This window comes from Mobula birostris, chromosome 6 (assembly GCF_030028105.1).
Source record: "Mobula birostris isolate sMobBir1 chromosome 6, sMobBir1.hap1, whole genome shotgun sequence".
Classification (NCBI taxonomy): Eukaryota; Metazoa; Chordata; class Chondrichthyes; order Myliobatiformes; family Myliobatidae; genus Mobula; species Mobula birostris.
Genome location: NC_092375.1, coordinates 130,869,355 through 130,888,887, shown reverse-complemented (window position 1 = coordinate 130,888,887; position 19,533 = coordinate 130,869,355). Strand labels below are relative to the sequence as shown.

The window sequence follows — 19,533 nt, the reverse complement described above, 5'->3', positions numbered from 1 at the left end:
GCAATTTACTGAGGTCAGTTAACCTGCCAAGGTCATTGTGACTTCAGTCACTGAACAGTATTTTGCAGATAACATGTTTGTACATATCCCCAGACTCTGCAAGTCTTTGTTAACTCATTCAGTGAAGCTTTTGAGAGCATTGGACTAGCACTAAGCATTCCTAAGAAGAAAGTAATTTCCTAACCCATCCCTGTCAATCAAAACACACCCCTCCTCCCACCCCCAAGAAATAAAACCTTCCACACTTTGGGAACCACCTCCCACCGAAGGCAGAGGTTGATGCTGAAATTTACCACTGCCTCCGTTTTGCCAGTACAGCCTTCCTTTATCTGAAGAGAAGTAGATCAGGAGTTCAAATCAAGCACCAAGCTCATGGTAGCAATCACCTACAGCAGGGACCATCACAGTTCAAATTAAATTTATTATCCAAGTATCTATATGTCATTGTATGCTACCCTGAGATTAAATTTTCCTTGCAGGCATTCTCAGTTAAACAATGAGATACAACAGAATTAATGAAAAGCTATGCACAAAGACTGACAAGCAAATAATGTGCAAAAGAAGACAAACTCTGCACATACAAATAATAATAATAATAATAAATAATAATACTGAGAACATGACTTGAAAGTGAGTCCATAGGTTGTATTCAGTGATCAGTTTAGTGTTGTGAGTGACTATATTTGTAAAAGTCTGCAAATCAGCTAGTATATTGGTTTTTTATTGTCACATGTAGTGAGGTACACTGCAAAACTGTTTTGGATGCCATCCATACAGAACATTTCAGCACATCAGTACATCAAGGTAATACAAGGGAAGAGCAATAACATAACCCAGAATATAGTATTACAGTTACATATAAAGTGCATTGCAGGCAAAGAACAAGGTGCAAGGCGTAGATTATAAGTTCAAGGGTCTGTCATACTGTACAAAAGGTCCATTCAATAGTCTTATAATAGCAGTATAGATTGTGGTACATGCTTTCAGACATTTGTATCTTCTGCCCAATGGGAGTTTGGGGTGAAGGTCTTTCTTGGCCAGGGCATCTGCATGTTTGATCCAGGACAGGCCATGATTACTCCTAGCAATTTGAAGCTATCAACCATCTCAACTTCAGCACCAGTGATGTAAACAGGAGTGTGCTTCATAATTAACACACCATTAGTCTCTTAAGAAACAGAAGGTTATCTTGTGAGAGCAGGAGGAAGTTTATGTGGAACATTGGTGCTAGTTGAGATCAATTAGCCTGAATGGCCTATTTGTGTATATAAGGAGCATTCAGAGTGCAGTTATCCTTTGTGGGCTGTGCCAATAGTGAGGATATTTTGTAAATAGGACCTTTAGTTAGTAAAAAAAGTTGAGCAGAATTTGTAGATGGATTGGTGCTGACGAGCATCCATGGATTATGTCAGTTTTCATTCTGGTTCTTTTAGCAATCCTGTCATTAGGTGCTTTGCCATAAGTCCTGAAATTTTCTCCCCGTGGGTCTCTACTTCCTTAAACCAAGCTTTTGGTCACCTACTTCTGTATCCAGCTTGGACTTGCAATGTTTGAGGGCACCCAGGAGAAGAATGCCAGAGCAAGTTGTAGACAGTAGTCAAAGCAGGAGACCTTGCTGAGTTTTGGCTCCCTAATCAGTGACACTAAGACCAATTGCATACTTATCCCTGGAACTACACTCTGAAAAGGCTGCCTATTCTGATCCCATGCAATATTGCACCTGATACTTTACTGGCCTGTCTGTTCCCTGGAGCATTTTTCCCCTTTTAAACCTGAGGGTTATCTGGGAGTCCCATAAAATCTGTTTTGTAAGTACATGCATCTACTGAACTTTTCAAGTTTATAACCTCTGGATCTCTCAGCAGTATAATTAAAAAAAGACTGAATTCGGCACTTTAGTCTTGTGAAGCTGTAAACTGGATTGTAAGTTGTAGCATTTATTTCATTTGTCAATCTTATCTTCTTTTGCAACAGTTAGTGAAGTAGTTTTTTAAATGCAGAGGATCATACATCCTGTACAAAATGGAGAGTTAATAATTCTAAGCATCTGGGCGTTGTGGAAAACAAGAGAAATTAATTTTAAAATATGATCTACATGTAACACCTCAGAGCATTCTGAAGTGCTTAACAGCCAAAGTATTTTATGAAGTATTGTCACTGTTAAGTTAATGAAGTGCTGGCTATTCTTTTGCACATAAGGTAATGTTGATAGTAATGATCACATACTTTGCATATTAGTTATTTCATTAGAAATATCACAGAGTCAACTTCTACTCTGCCAGGTTTCACATTGTTCAGATAAACGGTTTATTTCATGTTAAATGAAATAAGTAGGTTCATTGGCAATTGTTCCATGAAATCCTCTACATCCATCAGATTATGTTGAGTCTCATCGTGAAGATCGCAATTCTGGAAGTTCAGAATTCCTTACATATTCAATGGAGAGTATCATCTGGGCTTTGTGTTCATATATGAGTGAGTCTTGAACATATGACTTCTGAATGAGAAGCCAAAGTATTACCAGTTCTGCCACACCTACTGAAATATGTTGGGTTTGATCAGAAGATTTTTATAATCTCAGCTGTTTAATTTTTAAAAATTCACTCATTAGGTGGGTATTACTTTCATAGCCAGGCTCAGTTGCCCTGCAATAGCTTTGATACCTGAGTTTAAATAGTGGCTTGAGGGAGCAGTTAAAAAGACCACTGGTTGTTAAATTTATTTCACTACTGTAAATTCCTCCTTGTGCAGATGGATTGCAGGTGGCTTGAGGAGAGGGTGAAGGTGAGTGGGGTGCAAGAAGATAAATAGGATTGTTGGAGATGGTGGACACAGTGGGCTGACAAGCTGGTTTCCATGTTCTGTAGCAATTTATGGTGAGCATAGTGTCTGGGACTGTGCTCCCATACCATTCAGGTTACAAACCTGCAATGCTGTGATTTTAAATTTCTTGTTATATTCTGTAGCGTAATGACCACACTGCAATATCTGGTGCCACTTTCAAATCTCTTGTTTTCTGTAGATTTCAAAGCAAGCAAAAGAGTTCTTGGAGTACATCGCTGAAGAGCCGCTTATTGATATCCAGCAGGATAATCCGTGCTTGTATGAACACGTGGATGCTTTGGCAACAGTCCTCCGTTTGCGCCAGCAGCTCAAGTCGCTGAGAGCATACCTGTTCAGCTGCAGAGCTTCTGTGGCAGAAGATTTGCGTCGAAGGTATGTCCCAAGCTGTGGCATGAGACTCCTTTCCAGTCTGAGAGTACTAACACTATATATTCTAAAATTACTAGTTATATTGGTGGACATTCTAGTAGTACTTTGGTAAGTTAGAGGAGAGTGAATCATTTTCTTGTGTGTTATCCTATCTGTGTCTCCTTTCTCTCCACAACTCCCCACCTCCCATTACTGATCCTTCTGCAGGGAGCAGGGTTTTAGATTTTTAGATTGTTGGGATCTCTTCTGGGGAAGGTGGGACCTGTACAGATTGGATGGGTTGCACCTGAACTTGAGGGGGAGCAATATCCTTGCAAGTAGGTTTGCTAGCATGGTTCGGGAGGGTTTAAACTATTTGCGAGGGGGATGGGACCCAGAGCAATAGAGCAGTGAAAGAAGTGCATGGAGTAAAGCCAGATCTAACATACAGAGAGGCTTTGAGGAAAGAGAAGCAGAATAAACAGTGTAAAGACAGTAAGGTAGAAGGGCTGAAATGTGTGTACCTCAATGCAAGAAGCATCAGGAACAAAGGTGATGAACTGAGAGCTTGGATGGATTTCAGTGCTTTAAAAGGGATAGAGAGGGTGGAAAAAGGAGAGAAGGGGTGGCATTACTGGTCAGGGATACTATTACAGCTACAGAAAGGGTGGGTAATGTAGCAGGATCCTCTTTTGAGTCAATAAGGGTGGAAGTCAGGAACAGGAAGGGAGCAGTTACTCTATTGGGGGTATTCTATAGGCGCCCTGGTAGCAACAGAGATACAGAGGAGCAGACTGGGAAGCAGATTTTGGAAAGGTGCAAAAATAACAGGGTTGTTATCATGGGTGACTTTAACTTCCCTAATATTGATTGGTACCTGATTAGGTCCAAGGGTTTAGATGGGGCAGAGTTTATTAAGTGTGTCCAGGACGGATTCCTGTCACAGTATGAGGACAGACCGACGAGGGGGAATGCCATACTAGATCTAGTACTAGGTAATGAACCGGGTCAGGTCACAGATCTCTTAGTGGGTGAGCATCTGGGGGACAGTGACCACTGCTCCCTGGCCTTTAGCATTATCATGGAAAAGGATAGAATCAGAGAGGACAGGAAAATTTTTAATTGGGGAAAGGCAAATTATGAGGCTATAAGGCTAGAACTTGCGGGTGTGAATTGGGATGATGTTTTTGCAGGGAAATTTACTATGGACATGTGGTCGATGTTGCGGGATGTTAGGGATAAATTTGTCCCAGTGAGGAAGATAAAGAATGGTAGGGTGAAGGAACCATGGGTGACAAGTGAGGTGGAAAATCTAGTCAGGTGGAAGAAGGCAGCATACATGAGGTTTAGGAAGCAAGGATCAGATGGGTCTATTGAGGAATATAGGGAAGCAAGGAAGGAGCTTAAGAAGGGGCTGAGAAGAGCAAGAAGGGGGCATGAGAAGGCCTTGGTGAGTAGGGTAAAGGAAAACCCCAAGGCATTCTTCAATTATGTGAAGAACAAAAGGATGATAGGAGTGAAGGTAGGACCGATTAGAGATAAAGGTGGGAAGATGTGCCTGGAGGCTGTGGAAGTGAGCGAGGTCCTCAATGAATACTTCTCTTCGGTGTTCACCAATGAGAGGGAACTTGATGATGGTGAGGACAATATGAGTGAGGTTGATGTTCTGGAGCATGTTGATATTAAAGGAGAGGAGGTGTTGGAGTGGTTAAAATACATTAGGACAGATAAGTCCCTGGGGCCTGACAGAATATTCCCCAGGCTGCTCCACGAGGCGAGAGAAGAGATTGCTGAGCCTCTGGCTAGGATCTTTATGTCCTCGTTGTCCACGGGAATGGTACCAGAGGATTGGAGGGAGGTGAATGTTGTCCCCTTGTTCAAAAAAGATAGTAGGGATAGTCCGGGTAATTATAGACCAGTGAGCCTTACGTCTGTGGAAAAGATTCTTAGAGATAGGATCTATAGGCATTTAGAGAATCATGGTCTGATCAGGGACAGTCAGCATGGCTTTGTGAAGGGCAGATCGTGTCTAACAAGCCTGATAGAGTTCTTTGAGGAGGTTACCAGGCATATAGATGAGGATAGTGCAGTGGATGTGATCTATATGGATTTTAGTAAGGCATTTGACAAGGTTCCACACAGTAGGCTTATTCAGAATGTTAGAAGGCATGGGATCCAGGGAAGTTAGGCCAGGTGGATTCAGAATTGGCTTGCCTGCAGAAGGCAGAGGGTCGTGGTCGTGGGAGTACATTCAGATTGGAGGATTGTGACTAGTGGTGTCCCACAAGGATCTGTTCTGGGACCTCTACTTTTCATGATTTTTATTAACCACCTGGATGTGAGGATAGAATGGTGGGATGGCAAGTTTACAGACGACACAAAGGTTGGTGGTGTTGTAGATAGTGTAGAGGATTGTCAAAGATTGCAGAGAGACATTGATAGGATGCAGGAGTGGGCTGAGAAGTGGCAGATGGAGTTCAACCCGGAGAAGTGTGAGGTGGTACACTTTGGAAGGACAAACTCCAAGGCAGAGTAGAAAGTAAATGGCAGGATACTTGGTAGTGTGGAGGAGCAGAGGGATCTCAGGGTACATGTCCACAGATCCCTAAAAGTTGCCTCACAGGTGGATAGGGTAGTTAAGAAAGCTTATGGGGTGTTAGCTCTCGTAAGTCGAGGGATAGAGTTTAAGAGCCGCGATGTAATGATGCAGCTCTATAAAACTCTGGTTAGGCCACACTTGGAGTACTGTGTCCAGTTCTGGTCACCTCACTATAGGAAGGATGTGGAAGCATTGGAAAGGGTACAGAGGAGATTTACCAGGATGCTGCCTGGTTTAGAGAGTATGCATTATGATCAGAGATTAAGGGAGCTAGGGCTTTACTCTTTGGAGAGAAGGAGGATGAGAGGAGACATGATAGAGGTGTACAAGATAATAAGAGGAATAGATAGAGTGGATAGCCAGCGCCTGTTCCCCAGGGCACCACTGCTCAATACAAGAGGACATGGCTTTAAGGTAAGGGGTGGGAAGTTCAAGGGAGATATTAGAGGAAGGTTTTTTACTCAGAGAGTGGTTGGTGCGTGGAATGCACTGCCTGAGTCAGTGGTGGAGGCAGATACACTAGTGAAGTTTAAGAGACTACTAGACAGGTATATGGAAGAATTTAAGGTGGGGGCTTTTATGGGAGGCAGGGTTTGAGGGTCGGCACAACATTGTGGGCGGAAGGACCTGTACTGTGCTGTACTATTCTATGTTCTATGTTCTCTTTCTTTACTCTTTGTGTTTTTCTAAGTTTCCTCTAAACTGTATCTCTGTCATCCATATTTCACAATCTAACCAACTCTGAGGTTTCCTCTGTGTTTCTGCTTGGATTTATTCGTGACTGTAGTATATTTATGGTCATGACCACAACTTCCGATTAGTCCAATCAGTAGATTGACCTACTGTAATAAGCCCTTTCATAACCTGATAGAACTCTTATCAGGATCATCCCACAATTTCCCTTTTTTTCTGTACAGTTTCCTTCAAAAGATCCAACCTCAGTTCCTGTATCATTTTAAACCTCAGAATGTTGCTCTTTATACTGCATGTTTAATATGTATTACTATTTTAAAAAATATTTATATCTATACCCACTTTTTATCTAGCCCATTTGGGCACATTTTCCAAGGTACATGTGCTCTTCTTCTTCACGCCGCCTTATGCTTGTTTATACTAAAATTCATTGCTCATTATTTATAGCAATTCTGCAAACGGAAGTCCTTCTGCCTTTGGTTGCAGTGTTCATGGTATTAACTACACCACACAGTTGGTTTCATCCACAAATTTTAATGTTCTCACCCCAGTTCCAAATGTAAATCCATGCTGGCTAGCAAAAATCCCAGTTTCAATCCCAGTGAAGCACTGCTTCCTATATTTTGTCAGTCTGAATCACTTGCTTTATCCCTACTCTTTTCTCTCCTTTTGTGGCCAGGATGCTATCTGTTGAGCTATTTGTTCTCTGTCTCCATATATTCTGAATCTATCAATAAGAAATTCAAACAGATTGTATCTATTGTACTAGTCTTATAAGCATATTCTGTTACTTGTTTAAAGAATTTAATAAGCTTGATTAAATATGTTTTTTCTGAAATCCATCTTATTATACTGCAAACACGAGAAATTCTGCAGATGCTGGAAATTCAAGCAACACACATCAAAGTTGCTGGTGAACGCAGCAGGCCAGGCAGTATCTCTGGGAAGAGGTACAGTCGACGTTTCGGGCCGAGACCCTTCGTCAGGACTAACTGAAAGAAGAGTTAGTAAGAGTTTTGAAAGTGGGAGGGGGAGGGGGAGATCCAAAATGATAGGAGAAGACAGGAGGGGGGAGGAACAACACCTTATATTCCGTCTGGGTAGCCTCCAACCTGATGGCATAAACACTGACTTCTCAAACTTCCGCTAATGCCCCACCTCCCCCTCGTACCCCATCCGTTACTTATTTATATACACACATTCTTTTTATCTCTCTCCTTTTTCTCCCTCTGTCTCTCTCACTATACCCCTTGCCCATCCTCTGGGTTTCCCCCCCTCCCCCTTTTCTTTCTCCCTGGGGCTCCTGTCCCATGATCCTCTCATATCCCTTTTGCCAATCACCTGTCCAGCTCTTGGCTCCATCCCTTCCCCTCCTGTCTTATCCTATCATTTTGGATCTCCCCCTCCCCCTCCCACTTTCAAGTCTCTTACTCATTCTTCCTTCAGTTAGTCCTGACAAAGGGTCTTGGCCCGAAACATCGACTGTACCTCTTCCTAGAGATGTTGCCTGGCCTGCTGCGTTCACCAGCAACTTTGATGCGTGTTGCTTATTATACTGCAATCTACATTGCATATTCATATAAGCTTTGCATTATTTTCCTATTGCCATTCTCATGGTAAGTGATATTTTGTTCCCTAAACTTATTTTGACTCTCTTTTTAAAATATCGTGTATTGTACTGCCATTTTTTCTCTATTAAATATCCTTAAATGCAATCCGTCCCATCAGTGAGTTTAGCAAATATTCTTTTTGTTTGACTGTTTTTTAAATTCTTTTCAATTCACGCCCACCATGTTAGTTGACCTAGTAAATAAGGCAAATAATAATCTGTTTCTATTTCCATATCTCCATCTCCTTTCAGATATTATGGTATGCACCATATATTTCTGATAACTTTCTACTTAAGTGCTGAAAAATTATTTGTTCTCTTTAGGTTCTTTTTTGGATCCATTTTGCTATCAATATCATTCTTTCCCTGACACCAGCAGTGAGTCTGCTGTTGACCTGTTCCCCAACATTGACAAATATTATTGAGATTGGCACTAAAGACATTTGTATTTGGCATGTCATATGCCACTTGCTTTTTATTTTGCCCATTTAGATTTCTGAGTAAGATTTCGCGATACTCTGATCTCAACGTAGTGAATTCCAAGATGTCTTCCAATAGTCGTCAACAATGATTGACACCAAGTCAAGTGGAATAATTAGAACAAAAATTTAAAAGCTGTAGTGGCCTTGTTCCAAATTTTGTTGATAAAGTTCCTGTGAATCATCTTTGGATGTTTTCCCACAATACTGACAACTTGCACAATAAGTATAAGTTGTAGGAGTCAGAGAGGGGGGTTTTAAGAAGTTCAAATGTGGGGTAGAAAGTAGGTCAAAATATATGGCTTTGGGAATGACTTCCAAAATGTAGATTCGGGGCAGCTGAAGTTATGGCTGCCATTGTTGGAATGGTAAAACTGGCAGGGATAAGAGGGCACAATTTGAGGCTTGCAGAAATCTGCCAGTTCAAGAGCTGGAACATGTGTCATTAATGGGGTGGGACACTTCAACAGAAGGATCAGAAGATAAGAATGAAAGCTTTAAATATTGGCATCTAGTGCAGAACATTGTTGGGTAATGACCACAGGCATATTGAATGAACAGGACTTGGTGTGAGTTAAGATACAACTAGCAGAGCCTGGGATGAACTGGTATTTACAGAATGTGGAAGATGAAAAGCATTGGAAAAATCACGCTACAGCAGCACAGATGAAGGATTTAACAGCTGATGATTAATGACAGGCACTGGCTTCAGTAGACTGAGGTGGCATCCCTTGAGTTTACTGAAACTAGATTATAGAACAGTGCAAATAATTATAACATGATTCAAGCTTGGGTTATTTTGCAAAATAATGATGGATTACTCTATTTCAGAGCTTTAGGCTCAAAATCATGACAGCTTTTAAGTCTAATATCTCACAGAAGGTTACAGGAGTAAGCTGTTTGCTGAAACAAATAATTGACAATGCAACATTTCAAGTGTTTTACAGAGTTGGGCTTAGTTCAAGTTATGTGTGATGGTATTTGGAGTGGGACTCGAACTCATTTGTTTCTAATCTGGATGTTATTCAAATTCAGGTTTATTGTCATTCAACTGTACACATGTTTACCGACAACATTTCCCCAGACCAAGGTGCACAGTACAGTACATATAACTCACACAGGCAACACCTAAATTGTTAATACCACAAACAAATTAACAAATTAGAAGGTGCATATACAATACAAGTTAAAAGGTAAACAGTATAACACTACTAGCACTTCATATATGCCCCCCGCCCTATACATTTTCACCAATTTTTACAGCAGCACCATTGAGAGTGTTGTGGCAGGGAGTTCAGTGATCTTATGGCCTGAGGGAAGAAGCTGTTTCCCTTCCTAAGAGTTGGTGTCCTAATGCTACAGAACCTCCTGCCTGATGGTAGGGAGTCAAAAAGATTGTTGGACACATGGGAAGCATCACTGACAGTTCTAAGGACCCTGCGAATGCAGCACTCTTGATGACTATTTCTAATAGCTGGAAGAGAGACCCAGATGATCCTCTCAGCAGTCCTCACAACCCTTTGTAAGGACTTACAGTCAGATGCTTTGCAATTCCTGTACCAGACAGTGATGCAACTAGTTAGGACACTCTCAATGGTGCTGCTGTAAAAATTGGTGAAAATGTATAGGGCGGGGGGAGTAGTCGAGCCTCACTGTCTTCAGTCTCCTCAGGAATTGGAAACATTGTTGGTTTTTTTTGACCAAAGAGGTGGTGTTGAGGAGCCAGGTAAGATCATCCATTATCTGCACTCCCAGAAACTTGGTGCTCCTAACTCTCTCCTTGGAAGAGTTGTGTATGTGCAGAGAGAAGTGGACAGCCAGCACCTTCCTAAAGTCCTCAATCATCTCTTTGGTCTTCTTCATGTTAAGACTCAAGTTGTGCTCACTCATTCTTCCAGCCACTCTACCTCCTCTCTGTATGTCGTCTTGTCGTTGTTGTTGATGAGGCCAACCCCTGTGTGTCACCAGTGAACTTGATTATTTGGTTGGGTATCTAGCACATTTTTGCTTTCACTAGCAACACAGTGGCAGAGCCAGCAGAGCCACTGATTCACAGCCCCAGTAGCCCTTTCTCAATCCTGATTTACAGTGCTTTCTGTGTGGAGTTCAGATATTTTCATTGTAACAGCAATCAACCTGCTGAGCGAAATGAAGTGAGTTAAGCAGCATCTGTGGGAGGAAAGGAATTGTCTGCATCAACCTGAAATGTTTCTCCTACTGATTCTTCTTGGCCTTCGAAATTCTTTCAGCAGGTTGGTTGTTGCTGTAGATTCTATTATCTACAGTCTTTTGTGTCTCTATTTTCCTTGCCATTGCTGACTGCTCTGATTTCCTCTCGCATCCCAAAAGCATGTTGGTTGGTAGGTTAAGTAGCCATTGGAAATTCCCTCTTGGGTATAAAGGAGATGCAGAATCTGGGGAATGGGTGGAGGAAGTGGAAAATGTAGAGAGAATAAAATGGGTTAGTGTCAGATTAACTCTTCTAACTAGGTCCTTGATCGTCGATGCTGACTCAGTGAACTGAAGGGCCCATTTCTGTCCTTCGGCTCTCTCTCCATGACTCATTTTCCTTTTATGTGATTATAGATTTAAGGCCTATGTTCATCTGGTGCCTTTCGCTGCCTCAATATCTGCGGTTGTATCACAGGAGCCACAGTAGCATAGCGGTTAGTGTGGTATAATCACAGCTCAGAACGTTCCGGAGTCAGAGTTCAATTCCTGTGCCGTTCAGTAAAGGGTCTCTGTACCTCCTCCCTGTGGAATGTGTGGGTTTTTTCTAGGTCCTTCAGTTTCCTCCCACAATCCAAAGATTAATCAGGTAGGTTAATTGGTCGTTCTATATAGTCCAGTAGTTAGTTTAGGGTTAATCGGGTTTGTCAGCGTGGTGTGGCTACAAGAGCTGGAAGGGCCTACTCCGCACTGTATTGCTATACAAGTATGAGAACCTTTTAACTGGGCCTCTCTAGAGATGCGGATCATTAGACCCTCACTAACAGCTTCCGCACTCAGTGGTGAGAAACCCACCTTTCCCAGACTCTGTACGGCTAGGGTTCCACCAAACCTGGGAGGTTGGGATGTCTCGCCCACCCGAACCCTGGTCTGTGTGAATACTGCCCCATGCAATTAGCCGTCAGCAAGAAATAACAGCTCATACACTGCATACATTATAAAGAAAGTGTCTGCTTTATTGAACAGTTAGTAGGAGCAAGAGAAAAAAATAAAATGGGTCCATTAATTAACCCAGTCCAAATGTGCACATAAGTTGGAGCTCATCTTGAAGTTATCTTTAACTCATGTGCTGGACCCACGGTCTGTGTGAAAGCACACACCACCTTCCCAACGTCGCTCAAAATCCATCTTGAACAAAAGGGCACCCCACAGGAGTATAGGTCCTTCCTCCTTGAAGCCATTCATCTGTGCAAAGCACCTTGTGCAATGGGGTCGGCATCCTCAGCCATCTTCCCTCCTGTCTTCTCCCAGCTCCTGTCAAAAAGACTTCGACCCACACCAGCGTCTGTCACAAAAACCTCTCCACCCAGCATTCTCTCAATTCCACTATCCTGATTGGCTGACACAACGTTCCTAAATTGAACAACATAGCCCCTTATCTTTAGCTCAAACCCTAACAGGCTGAAAACAGAACGGACTGCTCTTATAGAACTGCTGAAATGAAATACCTGCAGCATAGCAATAAAAATCTTAACCAGGGTGTTACAAATAAATAAACATCCGGAAGAACTGGATGAATAAATGTTAAAACTCTTTCTACGGTTGCTGCCCGATCTGCTGGGGTGTTTCCAGAATCTTCTATTTACATTTCAGATTTCAAAAATCTACTTTTTTTTATTTTCCTGAATATATCAAATTAGATTTCTCATGTTTTAAAATTCACCATTCTTTTGTGCAATTTCCCTGCGGCCTTCCTTCCTAGTGCTCTCGGCCAGTTCCAGAGTAAGAAGTCAAGGTCTAATGTTCTTTTGATCAGGTCTGGTGAATTGAGTCTTCATATCATTAGCTGTGGTCGATTGCTTTTGAATGACATTGTTTTTCATGTTAATGTTCTTCTAAACATACCTGCTGGTCAGCAGTCTACTTAATTACAGGGAAGGTGACTAATTGTAGTGATAAGGTGAGATTTTGTATTGCACTGTTGCTCAACCACATTTGTAGTAGGTGCAGTTGGGCGAGTTTTATGACCCATATTGATTGACAGAAGCAGATAGAGAAGGCATTTGCTGTATGATGACTAGTCAAATTGAAAGGCATTTAAGAACTAGAAGTTTAATTCTGACTACTTAAAGTTACTTTCATCTCTCCTGTCCAAGTTTCTTCTCTTTTATCCAGAATCCACAAGGACTCCTGGTAGGTCCATTGCTTCTGCTTGCTATCGCCACACTGAACTTATCTCGTACCTTGACTCAACCCTTTTGTCCCTTATCCAGTCCCTTCCCACTTACATCTGGAATATCTGCCATTCCCTCCACCATTCTGGCAAGTTCTGAGTATTTGCTCCCTCCCCCACCACCTTATCGTTACTGTGAATGTCCAGTCTTATAAACTCCATTCTCCCAAACTCCATCCTCCCATTAGTAAGGTCTTTAAGTCCTCTGATTTTTTTGCAAAAGTAATCAACCACTTACCCTCCACCAACACTCCCATCTGTCTGGCAGAACTTAGTCTTAGCCTAAATTTCTTTCTCTTTGCAGTCCACTCACTCTCTGAAAGTCAAAAATGTTGCCTTGGGCACATGCATGGGTCCTGGCTACATCTGTCTTTTCATTGGCCGTCAGTGAGAACCATCTCATGGAACAGCCCTTGTTCCATACCTTCTCTGGTATGACTCCCCAAGAAGGCCGTGGTTAGGAGCTTAACGTCAAAGGATATACTTTGTATGGAAAGGACAGACAGGAAGGCATAGAGGGTGGTGTGGTTCTGTTGGTAAGAGATGGAATTATATCTTTAGAAAGAGGTGACATAGGGTCAGAGAATGTTGAATCTTTGTGGGTGGAGTTAAGAAATTGCAAGGGTAAATAAAAACATTATGGGATTTATATATAGGCCTCCAAATAGCAACCGAAGTGTGGGTTTGAGGTTGCAAAGGGAGCTAGAAAAGTCATATAATAAGGGTAATGACACTATTGTAAAGGGAGACTTTAATAAGCAAGGGGATGGGGAAAATCAGGTTGGTGTCAGATCGCAAGAAAGGGAATTTGTTGAATGCCTACGAGATGGCTTTCTAGAGCAGCTTGTGCTTGAGCCTACTCAGGGAAAGGCTATCTTAGATTGGGTGTTGTGTAATAACCCAGATCTTATTAGGGAGCTTAACATAAAGGAACCCTTAGGAAGCAGTGATCGTAATATGATTGAATTCATGCTGCAGTTTGAGAGAGAAGCCTGAGTCACATGTATCAGTATCACAAGGGAATAAAAGGAATTACAGAGGCATGAGAGAGGAGCTTGCCTAAGTGGATTGGAGGAGGATACTGGCAGGGATGGTGGCACAGCAGAATGGCTGAAGTTTTTGGGACTCGTTCACAAGGTGCAGGATAGATATATCCCACAGAGGAAGAAGTTCTGAAATGGCAGGAGTAGGCAACCATGTCTGACAAAAGAAGTTAAGGACTGCATAAAAACCAAGGAAAGGGCTTATAAGGTAGCAAAAGTGAGTGGGAAGTTGGATGATTGGGAAGCATTTAAAATGCAACAAAAAGCAACTAAAAAGCTTTAAGAAGAGAAAAGATGAAATATGAGGGCAGATGAGCTAATAATATAAAGCAGGATACCAAAAGTATTCCGGTTATATATAGAGTAAAAGGGAGGTAAGAGTTGATATTAGACCACTGGAAAATGATGCTGGTAAGGTGGTAACAGGTGACAAAGAAATGGCAGATGAATTTACTGGGTACTTTGCATCTGTCTTCATTGTGAAAGACACTAGCAGTGTGCCAGAGGTCCATGAGTGACAGGGAGCAGGAGTGAATGCCGTTGCTATTACAAAGGGAAAAGTACTAGGCAAACTGAAAGGTTTTAAGGTGGATAAATCACCTGGGTCAGATGGACTACGTCCCAGAGCCCTGAGAGAGGTTGCTGAAGAGATTCCGGATGCACTGGTCATGATCTTTCAAGAATCACTTGATTCTGGCATGGTCCCAGAGGACTGGAAGATTGCAAATGTCACTCCACTCTTTAAGAAGGAATGAAGGCAAAAGAAAGGAAATTATCGGCCAGTTAGCCTAACCTCAGTGGTTGGGAAAGTATTGGAGTCCATTATTAAGGATGAGGTTTCGAGGTACTTGGAGACTAATGATGAAATAAGTCAAAGCCAGCATGGTTTTTGTTAAGGGAAGTCTTGCCGGACAAATCTGTTAGAGTTCTTCAAGGAAGTAACAAGCAGGGTGGACAAAAAAAAAGGCATTGGAGGTCATTTACTTGGATTTTCAAAAGGCATTTGATAAGGTGCCCCACATGAGGCTGCTTAACAAGATAAAATCCTATTGCATTACAGGAAGGATACTGGCATGGATAGTGGAATGGCTTTTAGGCAGTAGGCAGCAAGTGGGAATAAAAGAGGCCTTTTCTGGTTGGCTGCTGGTAACTAGTGGTGTTTCTCAGTGGTCAGTATTGGGACCACTGCTTTTCACATCGTTTGTCAATGATTTAGATAATGGAATTGATGGCTTTGTGGCAAAGTTTGCGGATGATACAAAGATAGGTGGAGGGGTATGTAGTGCTGAGGAAGCAATGCGATTGCAGCAGGACTGAGACAAATTGGAAGAATAGGCAAAAAAGTGGCAGATGAAATACAGTGTTGGGAAATCTATGATAAAGCATTTTGGTAAAAGGAACAGTAGTGTGGACTGTTATCTAAATGAGGAGAAGGTTCAAACATCAGAGGTGCAGAGGGACTTGGGAGTCCTGGTGCAAGACTCCCAGAAGGTTAATTTACAGGTTGAGTCTGTGATAAAGAAGGTGTATGCAATATTGGCATTTATTTCAACAGGAATAGAATATAAAAGCAAGGAGATAATGCTGAGCCTTTATAGGACACTGGTCAGATCACACTTAGAGTACTGTCAACAGTTTTGGGCCCCATATCTCAGAAGATGTGTTGTCATTGGAGAAAGTCCAGAAGGCGGCCACGAGATGATTCCAGGAATGAAGGGGTTAACATATGAGGAGCATTTGGCAACTTTTGGCCTGTACCCAAGGGAATTTAAAAGAATGCTGACGGGTGGGGGAGGGAGGGGAGTGATCTCATTGAAACCTACCGAATGTTGAAAGGACTAGATAGGGTGGATGTGGAGAGGATATTTCCCATGGTGGGGGTATCCAGAACTAGACAGATCAGCCTCAAAACTGAGGAGCGACCTTTTAGGACAGAGGTAAGGAGGAACTTTTTTAGCCAGAGAGTAGTAAATCTGTGGAATGCTCTGCCACAGAGTATGGAGGCCAAGTTCGTGCATATATTTAAGGTGGAAGTCGATCATTTCCTGATCGATCAGGATATCAAAGGATATGGCAAGAAGGCAGTGTATGGAGCTGAGTGGGATACGCGATCAGCCATGATGAAATGGAAGAACAGACTTAATGGGCTGAATGGCATAACTCTGCTCCTATGTCTTATGGCCTTATTAAGACATTGAAACTAAATTCAGCACAACAAAATGTCACTAACCTGAGCACAGAATTACAAACACAGAGATAAGGAAGTTTTGGTTTAATATTAGATTAGATTTAACTTTATTGTCATTGTGCCGAGTACAGATACAAAGCCAATGAAATGCAGTTAGTGTCTAACCAGAAATGCAAAGAATAGTGTTATTTACAAAATAACTGTGGATAAAAAGTAAGTGCTACAGCACACAAATATAAAAGTACTGAGACAGTACAATATGGGTGCAATACTGCTTAGCGCTGTGATGAGAGGTTCAGCAGGGTCACAGCCTCAGGGAAGAAGCTCTTCCTGTGCCTGCTGGTGCAGGAGCGGAGGCTCCTGTAGCGCCTACTGGATGGGAGGAGAGTAAAAAGTCCGTGGTTAGGGTGAGATGCATCCTTGATAATGTTTTTTGCCCTGCCCAGGCAGCATTTATGGTAGATGTTCTCAATGGTGAGCAATTGGGTGCTGATAATCCGCTGGGCAGTTTTCACCATACGCTGGAGTGCTTTGCGGTCCAATACGGGACAATTGCCATACCACACTGAGATGCAGTTGGTGAGTATGCTCTCAATGGTACAGCGGTAAAAGTCCGTCAGTATCCTGGAACAGAGGTGAGCTTTCTTGATGCTCCGCAGGAAATAAAGGCGCTGTTGTGCCTTTTTGATCAGGATGGAGGAGTTCAGGGACCATGTGAGATCCTCGGAAATGTAGACACCAAGGAATTTGAAACTTGATACACGCTCCACTACAGCTCCGTTGATGTAGATGGGGACGTGAATGTGCTCCTATCATGCCTGAAGTCCGCAATGATTCTCCTTGGTCTTCTGGGTGTTAGGGTCAAGTTGTTGTCAGCACACCACGCGGCCAGGTACTGGACCTTGTCCCTGTAGGCCGTCTTGTCATCCCCTCTGATCAGGCCAACTGCCATGGTGTCATCTGCGAACTTGATTATGGAGTTAGAACCACGTACAGGAATGCAGTCATAGGTGAAAAGGGAGTACAGAAGAGGGCTTAGCACACAGCCTTGAAGCACGCCAGTGTTCAGGGTGAGAATGGAGGAGGCGGGGTTGTCTAACTTAACTGTTTGGGGTCTGTTAATCAGAAAGTCCAAGGCCCAATTGCAGAGGGATGAGCTGGTCAAACAGGACAACGCACAATCAAGAAGCAAGCTAGATTAGGGAGAAAAGAGAATGCACTCGCACAATTGAAGACAGGCAAACACTTGAAGGTACAATGGATATGCTAAAAGCAGTTATTAAAAATATTCCCATAACTGGAAAGGCAACGGCAGTGATAATCATAATCATTGGTATAAAAAACTTACTTGCCTTCATTCATACATATCAACAATTTTCTTAAAAATCCTGAAAAAGTGCCTGAATTTTTGACAGAAAGTAAAACATACCTCTTACCTAATGAAGAAATCATAAATGACCCATCAAAATATCATCTTATTACTTGTTTACAAACTATATATAAAAATCTAACATCATGCATCTTGCAATTAATCACAGTCACTTAGATAACCTTAATATACTTGCAGAAGAGCAGAAAGGATGTCTTAAAGGTATGAAAGGATGTAAATAACAACTGATAATAGATTCTGTCTTTGTAAATCAAGTCCAGCGGAAAAACAGCAATCTTTCATGTTGTTTCATTGACTACCAAAAAGCATTTGATTCTGTCCCATGCTCATGATTAATAGAAGCTTTATGATATATAAATATATAAAATCACCCACTACTTGTGAAATTCCTACAACATTTGATAAAGTGTTGGCATACTATAATCACCCTAGCTACCCTCTCTATCAACAACCAAAAAAGAGCAACCATCGTTATCAAAATAAACTGAGGCATTTTCCAAGGAAACTCTCTAAGCCCACTATGGTTTTGTCTAGCTTTAAACTTGCTCTCTAATTTACTGAATCGGATGAAAATAGGGTATCAAGTCAGAGACAACCAAATGAATTATACCCTGGCACACCTTCTATACAGAGATGATTTGAAATTATATGCTCCTTCATCTGTAAGGCTAAAGCAATTAATTCAAATAGTAGAACTATTTTCTAAAGATACAACCATGAAATTTGGACTAAGTAAGTGCAGAAATTAAACATAAAGGTGCATTAGAGCTAATAGAATATAAACAGACCAACAGGATACTAGACAACTGATGGATGAATATAAAATATAAGTATCTGGGATATCAACAAGCAAAAAAAAAATCTTAGTGCGATAAAGGAAAAACGTTCGACAGAATTTACTTCAAGGCTTAAAAAAATCTGCCAAACAGAGCTCAGTACTAAAATATAACAAAGGCAATAAACACTTTCACTAAACCCATATAAGCATATTCTTTTGGCATAATACAGAGTCTTGGTCCAAAACTTACAAAGAAATATATGAACTAAAATGAAAAAACTTTGGAAAACACTATACACTTAAATGCACTTAGATTAACACTACCTAAGACAGAAGGAGGAAGAGGAATAACAAACATTAAAAATTTACACAACAGTCAGATAAAACTTCTAAGGATATATTTTCATCAGCGAAAACAGGATTCAACATTCTGTGCAAGCACATGCAATTCTGTTAAGAAGAACACTGCATTAAACTTAAATGAAAGCACCACTCAGAAAAATGAAGGAATTATCACTACAGTAAAAAAGGTTAAAATGGAAGAGCATGACCCTTCATGGAAGACCCTCTTATGATCTGAGCAAACTAGATGTCGACAAGGAAGCGTCTCAAACACTTGGCTCAAAGTTGGAGACTTCTTCACAGAAGCAGAGGGGTTCTTTGTGGCAACACAAGATGATAGTCTTTATGCTCCAGTTATCACTCTCCTTTCTGAGTCTCCACTTTCGCTCTCCTCTGCTCATACTGGCCCCATCTGTCCTTTCCTTGCTTCCTCACTCACCTGACTCTTTCCCCCAACTCTGCCCCTCCTCCCCCCCATCCGTTCATCATCATTCATCCCACTTTGGTTCACCTATCACTTACTAGCCCTGTCTGACTCCCCCCTTTTCAACCTCTTACTAGCCATCTTCCTACTCCTCTCTCTGCCCTTACGTAGCATCTCAAACAGAAACATTGACAATTCCTCTCCCATCTTCGGATGCTATCCAACCCGACAAGTTTGTCTAGCAGTTCATTTTTTACTCTAGATTCCAGCAGCTGCAGTTTCTTATGTGTTGGGGTTTCTTCTGTTGTTGACCTTCAAGGCCTTAAATGTGACTGGGATGCAGGTTCACATCTTTCAGCACCCATTGACACCTCGCCAACAAGGTGTGACAGAC

At 41.8% G+C, this 19,533-nt stretch overlaps 1 protein-coding gene across 10 annotated transcripts in view; it reads left to right on the top strand.

The window, feature by feature from the left end:
- Positions 1 to 19,533, top strand: part of plekhm3 (pleckstrin homology domain containing, family M, member 3) — a 149,660-nt gene that overhangs the window by 73,662 nt on the left and 56,465 nt on the right. For all 10 annotated transcript variants that reach the window (XM_072261321.1, XM_072261320.1, XM_072261319.1 and 7 more), the window contains one exon: positions 3,023 to 3,216. In XM_072261321.1, the coding sequence (XP_072117422.1) occupies positions 3,023 to 3,216 (194 nt within the window). The remainder of the gene's footprint in view (positions 1 to 3,022; positions 3,217 to 19,533) is intronic.